Below are 22,220 nucleotides of genomic sequence, written 5' to 3' on the forward strand. Positions count from 1 at the left end.
CGAAGGGAAGCCGCGCGCCGCGGCCGAGACCCCCCGCACTGGGCGGGGTCCGGCCGGGGGTCCCGCTTGTGCCGCCGCGGGCGGTAGGGGCCCGAGGTGGCTGCGGGAGAGGGGCGTATCCGCCCTCACGGCCTGAAGGGGTCTCGGGGGGAATCCGCCCCAGGGGGGGGGGGTCCCAGCGCACCGCCGACGGCTGGGGGTGGCCGGCCGGCGAGTGCTCCAAAAAGTGCGGGCGCGGTTCGGGAGTGCCGCTGCGCCCGGGGCGACCGGGGCAGGGACAGATGGTGCGGATCGCCCCCCTCCGTGGTCATCACGGGTCAGGGCCTGACGCGCTCCGGCCGCGGGCGCCGGGGGCTGGAACGGACTGGCGCCCGCGGTCTCGTGCGCTCCCTCTCGCCGCCCCCTAGAGGGGTGTGGGCCGCGCCGAGCCCTGTCCATGGTGCGCCCGTTCCGCGCTCGCCTCCCCCGGGTCGCGCTCTTCTACTCTCAGGCTCTCTCCCTCCCACTGGCTCGCGGGCCGCCCAGGTCCCGCCGTTCCTTTCTCCTTTCTTGGGTTTCTCCTTTTGTTCTTTCCTCTCCTGCTGGTCTCTTTCTCTCCCCTTCCCCCATTCGCCAGTCCGCCCCCCTCGGCTCTCTGCAGACGCTGGGGTTTCAGAACTATTCCACTGGACATTTTTGGCCTCTGCACTTTTGGGGAGTGGATGGAATTTCTTCTAACTTGGGGGAGGAGACCTGCCAGTCATTTGCTAACAAAAGTACCTCCTGTTATAAAACCGCCCTTTATTCCTGGAGCGCACACTCCTCGTTCTTTCACCTCCTGTCAGTTCATTTATTGTTTCTTCTTTTAAAATGGGGTTTATTGAAGAGGTTAGGCTGAAGGGGAGGAAGGAAAAAAGTGCTACTTCAAGTGTTTGAAGTTAAGGGGAAAACAAGATAAACTTAAGAATCCTCCCAGACATCAGATTTTAAAAAAACAAATACGTCGTAGATTAGAAAAATCTTGTTTTAAAAAACATGTTGTTTTGAACAGCATACCATGGTCTGTCTTATTTATAGGCAATTTATAGTAAATCCTAAGAGGGTCAGTCCAGCTCTGGATGGTATGCTCACTAACTTTTTGATCTGAAAGTAAGTTTTAATTGAATATTGTGCAGTGAAGTTAGGATAGGAGGAGATGTTTCTTGGTCACTAATAACCAAGGGACTAATGGTTCATGGGACTAATCTGTGTACCACGGAACAATCTCATTTCCTCTTTGAGTCATCTGCTTTGAAACCAGGTGTGGATTTTGTAGGCCATTTTATTTTTTTTTTAAGCATTAAATATATATATAATTTATAAACGTCAAATCGAGCACTTCCCTTTTCTGTTGTATGTTCTTTCTCAGTTTATTCCAGGCCAACCCGACGTTGACTTTCAAAAACCTCGAGGAAAGGGGAGATTAAAACTTTGTCATCAAGTTATTTGGGTAATTCATGGGTATGAGTCAAGCGATAACACTGAGTGATTTACAAGGTCATTAGAAGTGGAAGCAGAGCAGTTCATGCAACATGAGTTTTAGGGTTAAGTGTGCTATGTGGATTGTACACACCGAGATTGGAAATGACTTTGTGCTAATGGTCTGCATTACATACTGGAATAACATAGATTTATCTGCAGTGTGAAAATGGCCCCTCTCCACTCTTCTGTCCTCTGCTTTTTAAAACTCTTTTTTTTTTAAGCCTCAAGCCAGACTAAGGAGTCAAAGAGTTTTATAAAAAAGAATGAGTAAGTTATCAGTTTAGATACTGAGCTGCCTTATTTTTTCAGACCAGTTAAAGAAGAATAATTAAATATTCAAAAGGACTTCATGCCTTTAATTAACTGAAGTGTTCTTTGTTTTACTTGGAACACTTTTATTTTCACTTTAAGAGAATCTTTACTAGTTGAGTTATTCTGTTAACTAGATTTACATAATTCTAGTCAATTTTGCATATTATGATATTCAGCTTTTAAGATTTTCTCTATTCTTGCTCATTTTAGCTTGAGGCATTAGCATTGTCCTCTAAAAAAGAAAAAAATGCAGAATATGAGCATTAAACTTCACTGATCAAGGGATATCACAAAGTTATGACAAGCTTTCCTTTCATATAAGTGACTTTCAAATCCTTAAATAGATTTATCATCAAGGAAAAAAAATCAATTATACTTTTACTACCCATCCAGTCATGAATAGGTTAGAAGCTTGCTTTGTTTTTCTGGTTCTCATTTTAACTGCATAGCTCCATTATTCTATTTTAAATACATTTGTATGGGTTATGAAACATCAAAGACATCACCTTAAGTTTTACAAATATTTTAGATTCTTAGTCTTATCACACAGATTTCTGCTTTCAGTGCTGAATGAGGACCTATGAAAAAAGATGCACAAACCATATTAGGTATGGACTTTCATGGCATTAATTTCAATACATAAAATGTGGGGGGAAAAAAAGGCTTTGTTTTAGACTGGAAAATCTAGGATACCACAGTCATTTTAAGAATAAAACATTTATGTGTTCTCTATGTCTATTTGAATTTCAAGTTCCTTTGAAAGTAAGAATTAACTTAATTGGTATTCACAGTTTCTTCTCCTTAGGTGTATCTTTGCCCTTTTTGAAACTTCTGGCACGTGGTCATTACTAACAGGTGTTGTTGTTGTTGTTGTTGTTGTTTAGTGGTTAAGTTGTGTCCAACTCTTTTGCCACCCCATTAACAGTAGCCTGCCAGGCTCCTCTTGTCCAGGGAGTTTTCCGGGCAAGAATACTGGAATGGGTTGCCATTTCCTCCTCCAGGGGATCTTCCCGACCCAGGGATTGAACCCACGTTTCCTGCCTTGCGGGTGGATTCTTCTACCACTGAGTCACCAGGGAAACCCCCTTACTGACAGTAGTGCACTGCAAATGCACTAAAAGCAATTTGAAAAGTAATTAGTGTGTCCTGAAATAAGCATATCTTAAAATGATATACACACAAATTAAAATTACATATAATTTTTTAGGCCTTAACTGCAAGTTTAGAATTTACTTGCAGAGTATACTGTCATACTTTTATCAAAGTCTGCCCTGGCCTTCTAAAAGTTTGGACTGAGATTTTTAAGGGGAAAGTCTTCTTAGATAGTTTGTATTTTTTACATGTGGAGATTCAATTCTATTTAAAACAGATTTTTGGTGACAGTATGGTGCACCAGACTGTCCTTAATTTCCGTTTTCATTAAAAATCTTCAATTCTTAAATCTGTTGTGCCTCATTAAGCTTTAGGGTTATTAATCGGGAAATGTCAAGACTTAAACCAACAGTTAATCTTGCTTTAAAATGTCTTTTAAAGAAATCCTGAGTAACTCAAATCCCCATCCTATTTTCAAAGGGATAGTCTCAAGTTAGAAGGGTGATTTTAAAGAAAAATCAACTGTTATTTAAGAAATGTAGTGTTTGTATCTACTTTCTATGGGTTTGCCTAAGTTAACATTATTCAAATTTGCTCTTTTGGCTCAAATACAAGAATTAATCAAGTTTAAGCACTGCACAGACTTGTGGTGAATTTTGTCCATCCGATAGGATAGATTTGAAATTTAGATTTTGTTATTTGAATAATTATTTCACATCTGCCATGAGTATACCTTCTAGAATCTGTTTTCAAGTTGGCTTTAGAACTGTAAGTTGAAACATAATTTGTACCAACAAATCATTACGCCTCCCATTTCTGTTTGTTTTCTTCTACAAACTTACTTTTGTTTGAATTTTTCAGTTAATTTGAGCGGATGCTAGTCTTTGTGTATTTAACTAAATGTAGATAAGTTTTAAATTAAACAAACCTATTCATGCCAGGGAGGAAGAAGATACAGATAAATATTGTAGTAAAAGCTACATCTTCTACACATATAAAGTGATGAGTTTAAAGCAGGCAGAAAGTGAATTCAGGATCTAAATGGGACCTTTTGAAAAATTTGAACTTTATGATTTTGTTACAATCTAGTTTTTAAGCTCTATTTTAGGTTGTGCATGAATAGAGCTCAGTTCTTCCTTGTTACTCTCTTTAGGACCCAGAGTACTTCTTCTCTGAGCTTCCAACTGTATTTTACAGCACCCAGGCTCTTGGGTTGCATATATATACACACAGCATAGATGTTGAGAACTGCTATCCACATACATGTCCCCCGCAACGTTTATCACAGTTTGGCATGAACTATCAACTGATAGTTAATTGATAACTGTGTGTGTGTCATCCAAGGTGATCTGAGCACCGAGAGTAAATAATACCTTTGTTCTGGGCAAGTGAGCTGCCTTGACATAGTGTCAAGGGCAAGAGTGAGAGTCAACGGCAGGAAGCCTGAGGTTCTAATCTGGTCCAGATGTAGTTTAGTCTCTTAAACTCTGCTGACCTCATTTTCCTCAATAATAAAACCATAGGCCTGGTTGGATTAGTTGATCTCTAAGGGACTGTCTAGTTCTCTGACTCTTGGGGCTGCTTAAAATATCCCAAAATGATTCCCTTTCAAAGACTTTGGAATGACTAATTTTTAACCTGAAATGCAGGGATTTTCAGGTACTCAGAAGACTGATATGCTTTTTGAGGGCTGCTGACAATACTTTATTATATATGATAATATATCATTCAGCACGAAGAATATAGCCCTTTTGGATGAACCTAGAGATTATCATATTAAGTGAAGTAAGTCAGAGAAAAATGTCATATGAGACCTCTTATATGTGGAATCTAACAAAATAATACAAATGAACTTATTTACACAGCAGAAATAGATACACTTAGAAAGTACACTTACAGTTTCGAAAGGGGAAAGGGTTGAGGGATAAATTAGGAGTTTGGGATTAAGAGATAACACACTACTATATATAAAACAGATAAACACAAGGACCTATTAGTAGACCTGTCTCTACTGATGGGCTTCCCTATATAGCACAGGGAACTATATTCAGTATCTTGTAATAACCTATTAGGGAAAAGAATCTGAAAAAGAACATGTACATATATATATATATATATATATATATATATATTTATGTTTAACTGAATCACTTTGCTGTACAGCTGAAACTAACACTTTGTAAATTAAAAAAAAAAACTTTTTTAAAAAAGAATATAGCACCTTGACCTAGCAAGTTCTTCTCTAGTCATTTTTACAGATATGTTTGTATTTGTGATATATATGTGATATTTACAAATATAGGTATATGCATTGAGGCACTGTTTATAATTGCAAAAGATCAGATTAGATGACCTCTGAAAGTCCATCAGTAGAGACTGATTTAATAAATTATGGGGTAATATGCAGTCAGATTTGAGAACCTCTGGTTACAGTCAAGAAAATTATTGTTAAGCCACCTAATGTTTTTGGCATACTCAGGTACCTAGAAAAGCTTCAGGTTAGGACCACCGAAATCATCATTGGGATTTCAGGGCCTCTGAATGAAGAAGAATTGGATGTAGACCACAGATAGAAGCTATTGCTGAATAGAAAATTAAGCAGAGTAGAAATAAGATGAAGATGACCTACGAGACATGTATGTATGTGAGAGTTGGACTGTGAAGAAGGCTGAGCGCCAAAGAATTGATGCTTTTGAACTGTGGTGTTGGAGAAGACTCTTGAGAGTCCCTTGGACTGCAAGGAGATCCAACCAGTCCATTCTGAAGGAGACCAACCCTGGGATTTCTTTGGAAGGAATGATGCTAAAGCTGAAGCTCCAGTACTTTGGTCACCTCATGTGAAGAGTTGACTCATTGGAAAAGACTCTGATGCTGGGAGGGATTGGGGGCAGGAGGAAAAGGGGACGACCGAGGATGAGATGGCTGGATGGCATCACGGACTCGACAGACGTGAGTCTGAGTGAACTCCGGGAGATGGTGATAGACAGGGAGGCCTGGCGTGCTGCGATTCATGGGGTCGTAAAGAGTCGGACATGACTGAGCGACTGAACTGAACTGAACTGACCTAGAGAACATCCTAAAGTTGGATTGAGAACAGCCTGTAGTAGGCTGAGCTTATAAGTAAATTCAAGAAAGATTGGCTAAATATACATAAATATATGTAATAGTTTCCATGTTGTATCATGAAGTGACCACACTATGCTGAGTTAACCACCTGAGAGATTATACTGGCTGGTTAACCCATTATGATATTTCTTCCATTCTCTTGAATGAAGAATATTTAATTTTTCATCTGTTCTGATAGTGAAAAAGTTATCTAAAGTAGACTTTACCTAGTACCTAGAACTTGAGATTCAGAAAAACATTTAGTGTTAGAGTCGAACGTTTTGGTCTACACTCTCCAGTAAGGAAGCTATTGAACTTGGGATTTTCCCAGGTAGCACTGGGAGAATTAGTGGGGTTTTGAAACAGCTTGAGTCATGTAAAAGGCGGTGCTATTATAAATACAACATGGCATTCATAATTGAGTGACTTGGAGAAGTGTTTGATTCATGATCCATTCTTAAATTTTCTTTTACAAAATAAACCTGCCTATGCTAAAACTAATAGACAGTAATAGTGTACTTCTATACTACTATATATTATAATTTTAGTATAGTTTTCATGTTAATTTAAAAAATTAACTTGACCGTAGCATGTTTATGTACAACCATATATTTTTATGGTTGTAATTTTAATATTTGCTTTTGTGTTTTTTAAAAAATTATACTTGATATTCATCATTTAAAACTTTTATATAGTTTTATATATACCCCAATGCTGATATATAATTTAATGTTTTGTTGGATTAAAGAATTAGTGAAAAAAATAAAAAGTTAAAGGATCATAATTTGGAATCTTTGTTCCAGATATTATTGGAACTGAAAATGTGAAATGACTCTTGTCATTATTAAAATAAGTTTTGAGTTTATTCAATGTTCTTCTGTTGCTTTAGTGTTGAAATTTGTAAAATTTTGGAAGAGGGAAATCTAAATTGTAGGGACAGGAAACAGTTTAATGGTTGTCTGGGGCTGGACATGGAGACAAGAGATAGGTTACAAAGGCGCAGGAGGTAATTTGAGGGGGATGACAGAAATGTTCTAGATCTTGATGGTGATGGGTTGACGAATGTATACTTTTTGAAACTCTTTGAACTGTACTCTTAAAATGGGTGCATTTTTATTGTATGTAAATTATACCACAGTAAAATTGGTTAGAAAATAAATAATGATTCACACATTTTTAAAAAAGTATATAAATTCATATTATTACTTCCAGTAAGGATTCTAAGAAATGCCTTTTCAGTGTTTTAATTTTTTTTCCCAATAGTCAATTCTAAGACTTTTAACAGTTTATTTTTAGTAATAGTCAGTAGGTCATTCATATAACTCAAAAGAGCACATACACCAGATAAAACTATTTGAAACTTCAGATAATTTGCTGCCATCTCTTCAAATTTTTTTTTTTTAAAAACAGTGTCTGGTATAATAATACAAAACCTTAAAGATGAAATATCTTTAATTTCAGGGAAGAAACTAGTAAATTACCTTAGTTAATTATTTCTATAACCTTGTGACATAAGTAAATAAAACCTTGTGGTTTTATTCCCATTTTATAGAGATGATATAAAAGAAAGTCAGACAGTCTGAGTATTTATTGTGAGAATCCTGAGTGGAATGATATCTCTTTATAGCAGAGTTAAGCCTGACTGCAAAGCCCATGGTTTTCTCCTTGATATTCAGGGAACAAATACCACAGTAGAAGGAAATTTCAGTTCCTCACTACTGAGTTTATAAGATTTTTGTAAAATAGTTAACTTTTGAGTTTCATTCTTTAATTTTGACCTTAAATATTTTGATTTATTTTGACCTCTGAAACCAAAATTTAATACTTGGTTAAGATTTTCATTATATATATATTTCTTTTTTTTTCCTTAGAGAAGAAAAAATAATCCCAGGTAAATGATTCATAATCAGTTTCATGATGTTCTTCAAATTGTCTTGATCAACAAATAATGTGTTGATAAGTACTCAAAAAATAATTTTTGAGTGAATTTTGGAACTTAAAATACTTTGTAAGAGCCACAAAAACCTCACTGAACTCACATTTTTTGTTGTTTGGGGTGTTTTGTGTGTGTTGTTTTTTTTTTGAAACTGTGTCTGTTCAGTGTTCTTTTCTTTATAAAAGTACATTCAAGAGATTCTATCATTAAGTAGTAAAATATTTTAATGTTTCATGGCAGGTTTTCCATGTTTGAATAGTTTGAATTACCTTTTCTCCCACAAATGAAATTAGTTGGCATCTTTTAAAAATATAGATGGCCACACCTACAACAAGTTTATGGGACTGTTTTGTGGGGTTACTGAATACCCACTGATTTGTTTGCTGCTCAGAAAGCCTAGAACTGTGGGTTTTTTTTTTTTGGTAACTTGACCTATTGTTGGTGGGTGGATACACTTGGCTTGACTGTAATTGCAAACTAAATGTCTCTTAGTTGGATCAGGGAGCTGTTAAAGCAAACTCTGAAATAAATGACTTAAAAAAATTAAATTTATTAAGTTTGAAGAATATGATATAATCCCTTTGCTTAACACAAATCTTTAATAAACCAGAGGCTGTGACCACTTTAAATTTTTTTTTTTTCTTTTGTTGTCTTAATTGGTTAACACAACAGTTCAAAGTCTGCAGTTCATTCTTTATGGCTTTCCGGTCCAGTAAGTAAAGAGAAGTGTGTTTTCTGCCACCAAAGTATTAGGCTTTCATAGCTCCTTTGGTACCAACAAGAGCATCTCCAAGATTAGGTTCTCATGTCTTCTCCTATTTCAAGGAATTCAGAATTTAAATTTCACACAGTCACACTCACCCTTTATAGAAATAACAGATGTATATGGGACCGTGCTGAGTGTTCCTTTATTGATCATAGTATTGAATCAGTGCTCAGCCAAGACACAGCATTTCCAGCATCCCAGGGACACCCTCTTCAATTTTAACCATCCCTTCAGTGGCAACTATATGTTGTCCACTCACTGAATCGTGTCCGACTCTTTGTGACCCCATGGACTGCAGCACACCAGGCTTCCCTGTCCTTCACTATCTCCCAGAGTTTGTACAAATTCATGTCCATAGAGTCAGTGATGCCATTCAACTTGACTTCTAATAGCAGAGATCAGTTTAGCTTATTCCCATACTTTATGAAATCATCCACTATATACTGTTTTGTACTTTTCACTCAATTTGTAGAATTGCCTGTGTATGTGTGTCTTATGTCTTTTTTAATAGTCACAAGGTTAGGAAAGGCTTCTGGATGCTATGGAAGTATCTGGGAGGTTGAGGAAGGTGAAAACTGATTTAAAAGCAACAATAAAAACAGGCCATTTCATTGCATCTAAAGGTCACTTGAATGTTTACAGTGTTTGTGGTGTCAAACCATGAAAAAACTTTTGTGAATTTTCCTATCTAGATATCTTCTCCTGTAGTTCTGGTAAATTGGCAATGTTAATTCAGCTAAAAGCTGAAGATGTTTGGAATTTAGTAAGTTACACCTTTTCTTGCCCTTCCCTTTTTATCAGAAGGAAGGTAGAGACAAAACACTCAGGATCTCTTGGACTTGAAGTCTTCATGCAGAAGGTTTGGGTGTTAATACTAATCTTTGCAGCAATGCTTCTTAATACTCTGAGCTTCCTAGTGACCCACTTCTCAAGGAGGCCCTACCCAGATTTATTTTTACCTAAAAAAGTTTCAGTTGGGGGTTACAATACCACAAACTGCTAGTTTTCCAGAAGGTCGGAGCATCTTTGGGGATAGTTGATCCTCTTCTGTGTCTGTGTAGCCTTTTTAAAGATCTAAGAGGTTGCCATGAAGGACACAGAGCTCCATACTTGTCCCAGGTTCCTTCTTTCTGGAGGCCTTTTCTCTCTGTGTATAATACTTGTTGAGTAGACCTAGAATCTACGTGGAGGAGTCCACGCATAAGGATGAGGACTAAAGGATCCACATCCAGAGGTAATGGCCCAGCAGGGTTTGTTTGCTTCAGTTCAGTTCAGTTCAGTTCAGTTCAGTTCAGTTCAGTTCAGTTGCTCAGTCGTGTCCGACTCTTTGCGACCCCATGAATCGCAGCACGCCAGGCCTCCCTGTCTATCACCATCTCCCGGAGTTCACTCAGACTCACGTCTGTCGAGTCCGTGATGCCATCCAGCCATCTCATCCTCGGTCGTCCCCTTCTCCTGCTGCCCCCAATCCCTCCCAGCATCAGAGTCTTTTCCAATGAGTCAACTCTTCGCATGAGGTGGCCAAAGTACTGGAGCTTTAGCTTTAGCATCATTCCTTCCAAAGAACACCCAGGACTGATCTCCTTCAAATGGACTGGTTGGATCTCCATGCAGTCCAAGGGACTCTCAAGAGTCTTCTCCAACACCACAGTTCAAAAGCATCAATTCTTTGGCGCTCAGCCTTCTTCACAGTCCAACTCTCACATCCATACATGACCACAGGAAAAATCATAGCCTTGACTAGACTTCAAGGAAGCTCTAATTTATTTATGTTTGTACACGAGTGGACTTTGGGCTTCCCAGGTGACACAGTGGTAAAGAATCCCCCTGCTGATGCAGGAGATGCAGATTCGATCTCTTGAGTCAGGAAGATCCTCGGGAGAAGGAAATGGAGACCCACTCCAGTATTCTTGCCTCGGACATCCCGTAGACAGAGGAGCCTGGTAGGCTTCAGTCCATGGGATTGCAGAGTTGGACACAACTGAGCAACCACGCACACACACACACACACACACACACACACACACACACACGAGTGTGTGTTTATTTTCAGTGTTTAAAAAGGTTGTACCCTTTGTATGACTTTAGCTTATTGAGGCCTCTTTGGTATTTCATTTGTGTTTAAGCCTTGCAGACAGTTTTCTCCCATGAAAGCAACTGTATACATATAGTGTTTATGTTTTCAGCATTAAATTTTACTTACAGTTCTTTTTTGTTTGACAGATAACTAAGAACATTTGGGGAGACTAGCATAGCCATTAATTTAATTTTCCAGTTGATTCATAGCTGAGTACCTTGTAAATGAAACTGAATTAAATCTATGATTTGGTTTATAGTCTTCCCCTTTATTAGAGGCTGTCTTGATGGAACTTTGTTTAAAAGGGAGATAGTGGTATATTTGAATGTAGATAACAATCCCATGGACGGAGGAGCCTGGTAGGCCACAGTCCATGGGGTCGCTAAGAGTCGGACTCTACTGGGCGACTTCACTTGCACTTTTCAGTTTCATGCATTGGAGAGGGAAATGGCAACCCACTCCAGCGTTCTTGCCTGGAGAATCCCAGGGACGGGGGAGCCTGGTGGGAGGCCGTCTATGGGGTCGCACAGAGTTGAACACGACTGAAGTGACTTAGCAGCAGCAGCAGCAGCAACAATGGATTATGTATGGATGGCATATAACATTTTATGGCCTAGAGTAACCGCATTTTGGAACACAGTGAGGTAACTTTTTCTAGTGTTTTTGTGCATGTAATGGGTCTCTCAAGAATTGTTCACATTCTGATTCTTATTTACTGGTTCTTCATAATTAAAATCTGTTGGTGGCACAGTGGTACAGGATACGCGTGCCAGTGCAGGAGACCCTGGTTTGATCCCTGGGTCAGGAAGATCCTGGAAGAGGAAATGGCAACCCACTCCAGTATTCTTGCCTGGAGAATCCCCATGGACAGAGGAGCCTGATAGGCTACAGTCCATGGGGTTGGAGAGTTGAACACGACTGAGCAACTGACCACACATACCATGTATATGCTATGTATATATTATATCTAGTACAAATTACATGTAATATGTATTATATATTATATGATGATGTATTCAATTATATAGTAAACCATGTATATAATAAATCATATACATAATATATACTAATATATTATTATGTATATATGATATATATAGTATATATAGTGTGTGTGAGTGTTTCTGGAATACTACTCTGGTGGTTATGCCAAGATATAAATTGAGACTGTGCACCTCCAAATACAGTCTTCTCAAACCTCGTGCTATATCAAATTATACTTACCACTTTTATGTTTTCACATTTCACATTTCACATTTTACTTATCTGAAGTTTACTTTTGTGCTTAGTATGAGGTAGAGGGCCTTGCTTTATTTTTCTCCCTAGCATTTATGCATATAACACACACAGAGTAACAGGTGGGTGGCTGTCCTTTATCAAATGAATTTCTGTTTTTCTCAACAGAAATGCCTTCTTTACTAAGTGCGAGTTGTTGTAGAGTTTTGGATGTCTGTCTTTCTCTCTCTGTGCCGATTGCCCAGGGAGGCAGTGTGTACGTGGTTAAGAATGTTGACTCGAGCTGGATGACCTGTTTTGGGGGCCCTGGTTTTGACACTAGGCTGTTGTGTGAGCCTGGACAGCACATGTGGCATTTCTATCTTGCTGTACGTCCATTTGTAAAAAGGGGATAATAAGTAGTATCTGTCGTAAGGTTGTTAGGAAGACTAAGTGGGCTGATATATCTATATCATTTAGAAAAGTGCTTTCATATGGTAAACAAGATGTAAGATCTTTAATTGAAGATTTGGGGTCATAATCATTACCCTTGTTTTACACAAACATAATCAAGGAGTAATTTAATTATTTGACTGAGTTTGAGTACTTGATATGTTCAAAGCTCTGTTCTGTGTTCCAGTGGGATGACTCATCATCCTCTGCATGGGAGGCTGCCAGTGCGCCTTAGACCACATGCAGAAGCCACAACTGAAGGACACATATTTTAACATTCCTCCTTCAGTTTTAACAGATGTTACCTAAGCTGATACAATTAGGGAAAGGGATTAATCTATATGGAGTGTTATTCTGCCAGCAGTTTGATTTGGGAATTACAGGTAATAAAACAGGAGCTATTCTGGTGTCTCCCGTCTGCCTCTTTGCTTCTGTGATGTAAGTTTTTTAAAATTAACACCAGAACCATTTTGCATTGAGGTATAGCTGATTAACACTGTTATGATAGTTTCAGGTGAACACTGAAGGGACTCGGTCATACATATATAATTATCCATCCTCCCCCAATACCCCCTCCTATTCGGTCTTTTAATTCTTTAGTGTTCTTGTATGGACACCAGTGTGTATGGGTGTATGTGTGTATGTTGAGACTAGCCTGGAACCAGAGTAAGTTATTTAGTCTCTGAATGCTTTTAACATGATAACTCAGTGGAGACTAGAGAGGTGAGGGTATTCTTATCATACTGTTGATGCAAGTACAGAATTTACGAAAACAGAGTAAAGATAGATTTATTGTTCTTGTAGATTCTGGTGATTTATTGATGATTAGATGCAGGAACTGTTGCATTTAGCTTAATTTCATTCTGCCTTAATAATATTGCATCATTTCTGAGTAATTACTATGTACCAGACACTGTTCTAAGTACTTACTTGTATTCATTCATTTAATTTGCAAGGAAGTTGTACCTATTTACAGAAGAAGAGAGCAAAGCACAGGTTAAACTGAGGCGCCCGAAGTTATTTTGTTAAGTGATGGAGTGAGTGAAAGTCACTCAGTTGTGTCCTATTCTTTGTGACCCCATGGGCCCGCCAGGCTCCTCTGTCCATGGAATTCTCCAGGCAGGAGTCCTGGAGTAGGTAGCCATTTCCTACTCCAGGGGGATCTTCTGGACCCAGGGATCAAACCCGGGTCTCCTACGTTGTAGGCAGATTCTTTGGCATCCGAGCTAAGTGGTGGAGCTAGGATGCAAATGCTGGCAGCCTGATGTCTGAGCCTGTGTTCCTGGTTTTGGTGTTTATTTGAATGGAGGTAAAAATATGAAGGCAAGATTGACTTTTTAAAACAACTTTTTCTATTGTAAAATGAGGTACATGTAGAGGAGTATATAAAGCATGTATGAAGTTTAAATAATAATTAAAGTAAACAAAACATGTCACTACAACTACTAGACAGGTTGAGAAATAGAATATTACTGGTGCCTTGGAAGTTTCCAGAGTACTGTTCCTATTTCCTTCCTTCCTCCTAGACATAATCATTATCTTCATTTTTGTGATAATTATTCATTGATTTTGCTTATAGTGATATCATCTGTGTATATTTTCCTTTTACATATTAAGTTTTATATATACTAATATATGTAAATACGTAGAAATGTGTTTATGTATAGAGACATGTTTATGCAAATATGTATATCATGCATCTGTGTGGAAATGTACTGTGTATATGTGTGTATGTATGGATGTATATCTGTATATATATATATATATATGTATATACAAAAATGTCTGGTTCACCAACACCACGTACATATTTTGCTTTTTCCATTACTTAGTATACATGTTCTTGTTAAGCTTTAACATTTTTTAACAATATGGTGGACTGCATAATGGTATCTCTTTTGGGGTTCAGTTTGCATTCTTTCAGTTACCAAGGAGATGGAGATTGTTTTCGTATGTCTCCTGGTCTTTCATCTTCCTGAGTTGTCTATATGAACCCTACCGCGCGAAGTTTGCAACTCATCTGTAAAGCCCACTTTGCACTTTGCAAAGCCCACTTTGTTGCCCACTCTCTTTGCCTAACATTCTCAGTCATGGCTTGTGTGGTATCTTTCCAAGCAACGTGGTTTCTGGAGAGCTAACTCATGTGATTAAATCTAATATTTGAGGAGTGCTAACTATGTGCCAGGCTAGGTAGTCTACCTGCATTGTCTCATATAATCTTCGCCTCTGAAGATTACTTCTCTTATGTCCCTGAGATAAGTCGGCATTGTTATCATTATCCATTTTACAGCAGTCTGACTGCAGCTTGGCTTAACCCATTCACCCAAAAGCACACCTCCCAGGGCTTGTGCAGTACTCTCCCTGGTGACAGTCAGGTCCTCAGAATCTCTGAGAGCTGACCCAGTGGGAGGAAGATAAATCTTTGTATTCAAGATTTTATAGGATTGCAGCCTGGAGGAGAATTTGGACTTTAGAATGAAGGCTTCAAGGGGTCTCCATTCCTGGAGTAACATTTGGACTTATGAATGGGAAAAATCTAACACTGAGCCAGAATTAGGATAGGCTACCAGTCGGAGAAGGCAATGGCACCCCACTCCAGTACTCTTGTCTGGAAAATCCCATGGATGGAGGAGCCTGGAAGGCTCCAGTCCATGGGGTCTCCGAGGGTCAGACACGACTGAGTAACTTCACTTTCACTTTTCACTTTCATGCATTGGAGAAGGAAATGGCAACCCACTCCAGTGTTCCTGCCTGGAGAATCCCAGGGACGGGGGAGCCTGGTGGGCTGTCGTCTATGGGGTCGCACAGAATCGGACACGACTGAAGGGACTTAGCAACCATGGAAGTGGGCCTCCCCGGATGGCTCAGCGGTAAAGAATCTGCCTGCAATGCAGGAGATGCAGGAGACGCGGGTTCCATCCCTGGGTTGGGAAGGTCCCCTGTAGGAGGAAATGGCAACCTGCTCCAGTATTGTTGCCTGAAAAATTCCATGACTATAGCAGCCAGACGGGCTACGGTCCATGGGAAGGCGATGAGTCAGATACTATGGAGCACTCACACACAGACCCTATAAGTGGGTAATCCCATCTGTGGCCAAACACCCGCCTAGTGGTGATTTTAAGAAATACAAGTAACAGATGGACAGGGAGGCCTGGTGTGCTGCGATTCATGGGGTCGCAAAGAGTCGGACACGACTGAGCAACTGAACTGAACTGAACTGAACTGTTGAGTGGTTGACAGTGCTGTGAATTGCAGTTTTTCTTGACTTCAAGCTGGTTTGGTTTAGAACTGTAGACATCCAGTAATGCAGAGACACATGTGATTCTGTTCCCAGGATTTGGGCTTCTCTGAGCACTTGTAGAGGCTTGATTGTCTAACCTTGGACCCTCATCATCCAGCCATCCTGGTGGACTTGCTTTCGGCCGGATGTTATTTGTCCTGGTTTCTTTTTGATCTTCAGCCTTGGCCATTACTGAGTATTTAGTAATGCTGAGATTTTGTGGGTCGTTTTGAGGCCCGTGAAGAGACCCTAATAAATAATTCTTCTTATCCATCCAAGTTCTGGACAAATAAGATGAATCAGTGGGTGTGCTCAGTCGCTGAGTTGTGTCTGACTCTTTGTGACCCCATGGACTCTAGCCCGTCAGGCTCCTCTGTCCAAGGGATTCTCTAGGCAAAAATACTGGAACGTGTAGCCATTTCCTTCTCCAGGGGATCTTCCCAATCCAGAGATTGAACCTGGGTCTCCCACCTTTTGGGCAGATTCTTTACCAATCTGAGCCACCAGAGGAGCCCAGAGGACCAAAATGCAACCTTTATTAGTGACCAAGACAAGGATGGAGAATGTGGTTTAAATACTTTGGATTTCTGACTTAATACCCTGCCTGCCCCCAGCCTCCCATCTTTAACACTGCTGGATAAAGACTAGCCTCCCACCTACGGAACCTGCTCTTGCAGTTCATCCACAGCCTAGCAATATCTGCACTATGGAAAGAGGCTGGGCACCCAACAGAAAAAACAGGTGAAGAAGGGACCAGGCTCTGTATGCCTAGTCATTTCATCTAAACTGGCCAGAAAGGTTGACAGAGATCAGGAGTGGTGTGGCTTGTGTAGCTCCTCTACATGGAAGGCAGGGAGTCAGGGCTCCCCTAAACCTTCTGCAGGGTTTGGATTAACCATGGAAGGTATGTTCCTTACTCATCAAGTGTGTGCTCATCCAGAAGAGGAGCAGTCACCCACAGAGCGGGAGATGGACTCTCTCAGGACCATCTTGCTCTCAACCTCTTGAAGTTTTAAAAAGATCAATAGCTTTGCTATAGAGTACTATGTCTTGACTTTATAGAGAGTCCTTCTCCAGGGGCTCTTCCCAATCCACGAGAGGAAATGGCAACCCGCTCTAGGAAATCCCATGGACAGAGGAGCCTGGTGGGCTACAATAGGGTTGCAAAGAGTCAACAGTCACGACTGAGCGCACACATGCACTTAATAGAGAGTCTTCAAACCTGACTGGGTGGTCACGGCAGCCTGAGCACACCTTGGAGATATTACGTGTTAGATTCTAGAGCACTGCAATAAAGCAAATATATAGTCAGTGGAATCACCAGTTTTTCTTGGAAGAGTTTTCCTAAGCGACATTCTGACCTTAGAGCCTATTCTTAAATGTCCCGAGATAGGAAGCAGGTGACTTCTCAAGGAAGGACTCCCAGTGGGTGGTGAGAACCTTCCCTGGTTGAGTCTTTCCCTGATGCTAATCAGGTTAAACCTCTTGTCTGTAAGTCATGACCTTTGAACCAAGCACTCAGTTCAAAGGGAAAATGAAGACTTAACAGAGATCAAATATGCTGGATGAGAAGACAGGGAACCTCAAAATGGGATCACCACCAAGGGGTATTTCTGACCTTGCACATAGGTGGCAGAATCTCAAATGCCAGCTTTCTGAAAGAGAACCAAGAATACACAGGTGGATCTACTCCCCCGGGGAAATACAAAATGCTAAATTTAACCTCCCCCAGGGGGCCACTCCCAGATGAGATTTGCAGCCAGTGCATTCAGGCCTCCTACCTGGCCTCCAGCTGTGAGCCCCTTGAGACTCTCAGCCCAGTGCTGTCCCCCCGTGTAGGCTCCATTGGGTGGGTGGCCGGGGGACACACTGTCTTGGGAGCGTGTGTTTTCCATCTCTCACCACCTGCTGTGCAGTTGCTCTGGCCAACAAAGGCCACCTGCAGGGGAAGATTTCTCCTTAGTTTGTAAAGACTGGTCCAGACCACTTGGTGGAGGTGGGCCCTTGAGCCTGTGGCCAAGGGCCAAGAAGTGGAGAAGTGCCTTCTTGGTCTCTGAGTGCAGGGCAGAATTAGAAGTGGACGATCCATGCTGCCCTCCTAGACCTGTCATTCATAATTTAAAGTGAGAACTTCCCTAGGGCTCTTGAATTCACTGCCATTTAAAAATAGCAAGTAGTGTGCTGCTCACTCGTCTTTAGGCTGGAGATGGTGAAAGAATCCCCTTTTTCTGTGCTTCGGCGCTCTCTGCTCATTCATGGCCACCTCGCTGTGTCCTGGGCTGTCTCAGGCCTTTCCCAAGGCTGTTCTGCTACAGTCCTTACCCAGAGGCCTTTGCCTCTTGGCTGGGGTCACCCAGTGGCCCGTCTCTTTGGCCTTCCCTGAAGTCCACTGTCTTTGTTCTGGGTCCCAGCTCTGTAAACAGCCACTCTCCTGGAAAATAACCACCATGAGTTGTGGTCACACATCAAGATCAAAATACCCTGCGGTTTAGGAATTAAAGCCTGTTGATGTTAAAAGCTACCTGCCCGCCTATAAAAACCCCCCACAGAGCACAATCAAGGCTATAAACCAGCAAGTTAAAAAACAGACAAGGCCCTAGGAAAGCACCCTTTCCTCTCTGCCCGGAGCCCCAGAACCTCTGAGACTTTTCTTCTCCAACATTGGATTCCTTTTTCACCCTCTCAAGTTCTCCAATTCGTACACGAGGTCTCTGCAGGGGCGCAGTAAGACCTTTTGCTCCCTGTACCAGGTTCTGAACTGAATGGAAGAGAAGCCAGAAGAGTCAACAGTTCTGAAAGGGCAAATCTCCCCATGGTTTTGATAAGATCTGGTTTGGAGGGCATGGCCTTTATCCTTGGGCTTGTCTCTTGTCAATGCTGAACCCCAGAATTCCACAGCCAGGCTCACTCAGTTGCAGGTGGCGCTGAACCCCCCTCCCCCACAAGTGCTGCCAGGGATCCATGAACTCCCAGCATGGAAAATGAGATCACCACACTTGTTTTCTGTGGGCCTGCAACTCCCAGGTGGGAGGAGTAGGGGCCTGAGCCGGGCACCAGCTGCCCAGATTGTTCTTTTGAATTCAGCCTTCAGATAAGTTCAGTTTATCCTTCTCCTCTCGAGGGCAGCAATTCACACATTTCTTGGTCACAGGACCCTTTTACACTTGAAAAAAATCATTAAGTGCCCTAATGAGCTTCTATAATGCGGGTAATATCTATCGTTGTTTAGCATATTAGAAATTAAACTGAGGAAATTGTATCGATTTAATTCATTTAAACGTATTAAACCCATTACCTATGTAACACAAAGACCAATTTATATGAAAAATATAACTATATTTTCCAAAACAGAACAGCGAAATTAGTAGGAAGAGTAGAATTGCACTTTTATGTTTTTGCAAATCTCCAGTCGAGCTTAATAGAAGACAGTGGGTTTCCTGTACCTGCTTCTGCATTTACTCTGTGAAGGTATCACACATCCTCCACCCTTTAGAAGACTCCACTTTACATTCATGAGAATATGCATGCATGCATGCTAAGTCACTTCAGTCACGTGCGACCCTACGGACTGTGGCCTGCCAGACTCTTCTGTCCATGGGATTCTCCAGGCAAGACTATTGGAGTGGGTTGCCATGCCCTCCTCCAGGGGATCTTCCCAACCCAAGAGTCAAACCCACACCTTTTACGTCTTCTGCAATGGCAGGCAGGTTCTTTACCACTAGTGCCACCTGGGAAGCCTGGAAGAGGTGAGAGAATTAGAAAAGTAGAATTCCTTCCACAAGGAAAGAAGCTTCGAGAAGGGAAGAAGCAGTCCCCATCTATGGGTTATACAGTGCAGTTGTTCAAAGACCAGACATAAACTACTCAAGATAACCTTAGGTGGAAAAAAATGCTAGTCTTCAGCCCCTCAAGTTGAACCTGGAGGTGGTGCTAATAGCTCTGTAATCTGTGGGTTAGCAGGCAGGACTTGGGGGCTGGCTTCTTCGTGTCTTAACCTTGGAGAACAACCCCTGGGCAGGGTGCTGTTTTGGGAACACGTTCAGGAAGGACTTTGAACACTGATGTTATTGACAGAGCCTTCTTCACGGCAGCACATTTCTGGAAGCTGCGCTGTGAATGCAATTTTCTCCCAACAATAATGGTATAATTGGGTTGAGCTTATCTTATCAAGGCCTTGGAATTAGATAAATCATCACCATGGCCAGCCATTCAAATTAAATCAGAGTTTCAGGGACTGGAAGTGTCGGTAACCATTTTTAAAAAGTGAATTCATGCTCCAAGTTTTATGAAATGGACTTAACTGTGTACGTGGAGACCAAGGCGTGTTGGGGTACAGAAAGTGTACGAAGAGTCTATCACAGGCTGTAGTTATGCCCTTGTCACTGAAAATGAATATAGTCACCATAATGAGTATTTGCTGATAGTTTTCCACTTGTGCTTTTAGAAGAGTTTGGGGCTGATTGTGGTGGTGGGGGACTGGGGGCCATGGAGGGAATTTAGGTGACTTAAAAACAGGATGTTTACAGAAGTTTGACCTGATGGCTTTTTCTCTCCATTTTTTCCCGTGGTGAACAGAAACATTTGAAATTATTCTATTAACATATCGCAATCATATTTGAGAATCATGCTGCTGCTGCTGCTAAGTCGCTTCAGTCGTGTCTGACTCTGTGCGACCCCATAGATGGCAGCCCACCAGGCTCCCCTGTCCCTGGGATTCTCCAGGCAAGAACATTGGAGTGGGTTGTCATTTCCTTCTCCAATGGGTGAAAGTGAAAAGTGAAAGTGAAGTAGCTCAGTTGTGTCCGGCTCTTTGCGACCCCATGGACTGCAGTCTACCAGGCTCCTCGGTCCATGGGATTCTCCAGGCAAGAGTACTGGAGTGGGGTGCCATTGCCTTCTCCATTGAGAATCATAGTTTTGGAAAAAATTCACAGTGGTGGCAGGTAGATTTGTCACTTGGTCTTTATTTTTTATTTGACTCTATTTGGGTCTTAGCTGTGGCATGTGGGATCTTAGTTCCCTGACCTGGGTTCGAACGCAGGCCCCCAGGACTGGGAGTGCAGCATCTTATCCAGGGAAGTCCCTGGTCTTAATTCATATATTTAAATAGGATGGTTTCCAGCCATTAGCCAATGCCTGAGGATGCTTCCTGATGGGGTGTGTGTTGGGGGGGGTGGGGAGGCAGTGGCTAGCAGGGTCCCCAAAGCCTTTGTTATAGGTTTGAATATCACCGCTGATTTGACTAGCTAAAAGACCTAGGTCAGTTTCCTTTCAGTTTGCTTGCTTCCTTGCCTGCAAAATAGCACTAATAATAGTACTTTCTTTTTAGAGTTGTGAGGACTGTTAAGATACACGTGTGGAAAGCATTGTAGCACCCTTCCTAGGTAGTTGATAAATATTAACCATCAGCGATATGCAGTGTATTTGGTTAAATGAATTCCCAAGTTGATTGTAACCACAGTCTGGTGCTACGTGCTCTGCTCTCTGATGGCGTTTTGGATCTTGTGTATGATAAGCATGCTGCAGTCTCTGCTGAATGGGGCAGAACCAATCAAAGGCAAGATTGGCCGTGTGCACTGGAATTGCTGTAGGCTTTTCTGGAGCTTGCAGTGGCAGTTAAATTGCCTAACTGCCTGGGCCACACTGTCTCATAATAGTGATAGATTTTTACAAGCCAAGTCAAGCTGTAGGTGTAGTGTTGTTACCCCTGCCATTAACCATCCAGGAAGCTTACTGTAAACTCCTGCTTGTCTTTCGGGACTCCATTCCACAAAGCCTGGGTGCCTAGGAAGCCTCCCTTCACAGGGGCTGAGTAGATCGGGAGACTGCACAGACATATGTGGACTTGACTTGATCTCTCTATATATAGTCCTGAGATTTGATAGGTTCAGCTCCGGGAAAGTCAACACTCCAAACCAAATCTCCGACGAGGCACTCTGATTTTTGTGCGTCGATTCGTATTGCGCTGCTGTCTTCTAGCTCATCATCAGCATCAGCATGGTTGTCAGGTTCCTGGACCAGACTGTTTTCTTTGTCTTTACTTGATTAAAAAAAGTGAAAATCAGAAAAAATAAAATAAAAAGAATCGTTTACTAGAGATATTCAAGGACCCATATTAACAGAAGAATTGAAATAAAGATGGAAGTCATCAGGTGGGTCACAGCGGGCAGTGTTTTGGCCTCCATCAAGTATTCTTTGCACCTAAGTTGGTCTAGATCGTATCACGGAGGCAAGAAGGAGTTAAAGAACCTGTTCAAAATACTGTGCTCTCCCTGCAGGATTGTACATGACAAAATAAAAAATATTAGTGTCCAGGGTTAAATGCCTGCACATTTCAAGCATGTTTCCTGGGATCTGAAATTCAGCGTGTCATCAATGGCATGACTGACACAGAGAAAAATCTTTAAAGAGTGGCACTATCTCTTGAATAATCTTAACATAGCCTTCCCCCATCATGGATGGAATCCTGTGAAATGTAGAGAAT

At 41.3% G+C, this 22,220-nt stretch overlaps 1 protein-coding gene across 1 annotated transcript in view; it reads left to right on the forward strand.

Moving 5' to 3' along the window:
* Window positions 1-436: 436 nt before the first annotated feature.
* Window positions 437-22,220, forward strand: part of CDH2 (cadherin 2) — a 238,397-nt gene continuing 216,613 nt past the window's right edge. The window contains exon 1 of the mRNA XM_052660373.1: window positions 437-525. Coding sequence (XP_052516333.1) covers window positions 437-525 — 89 coding nt within the window. The remainder of the gene's footprint in view (window positions 526-22,220) is intronic.

The sequence above is a fragment of the Budorcas taxicolor genome, chromosome 22 (genome assembly GCF_023091745.1).
Source record: "Budorcas taxicolor isolate Tak-1 chromosome 22, Takin1.1, whole genome shotgun sequence".
Lineage (NCBI taxonomy): Eukaryota > Metazoa > Chordata > Mammalia > Artiodactyla > Bovidae > Budorcas > Budorcas taxicolor.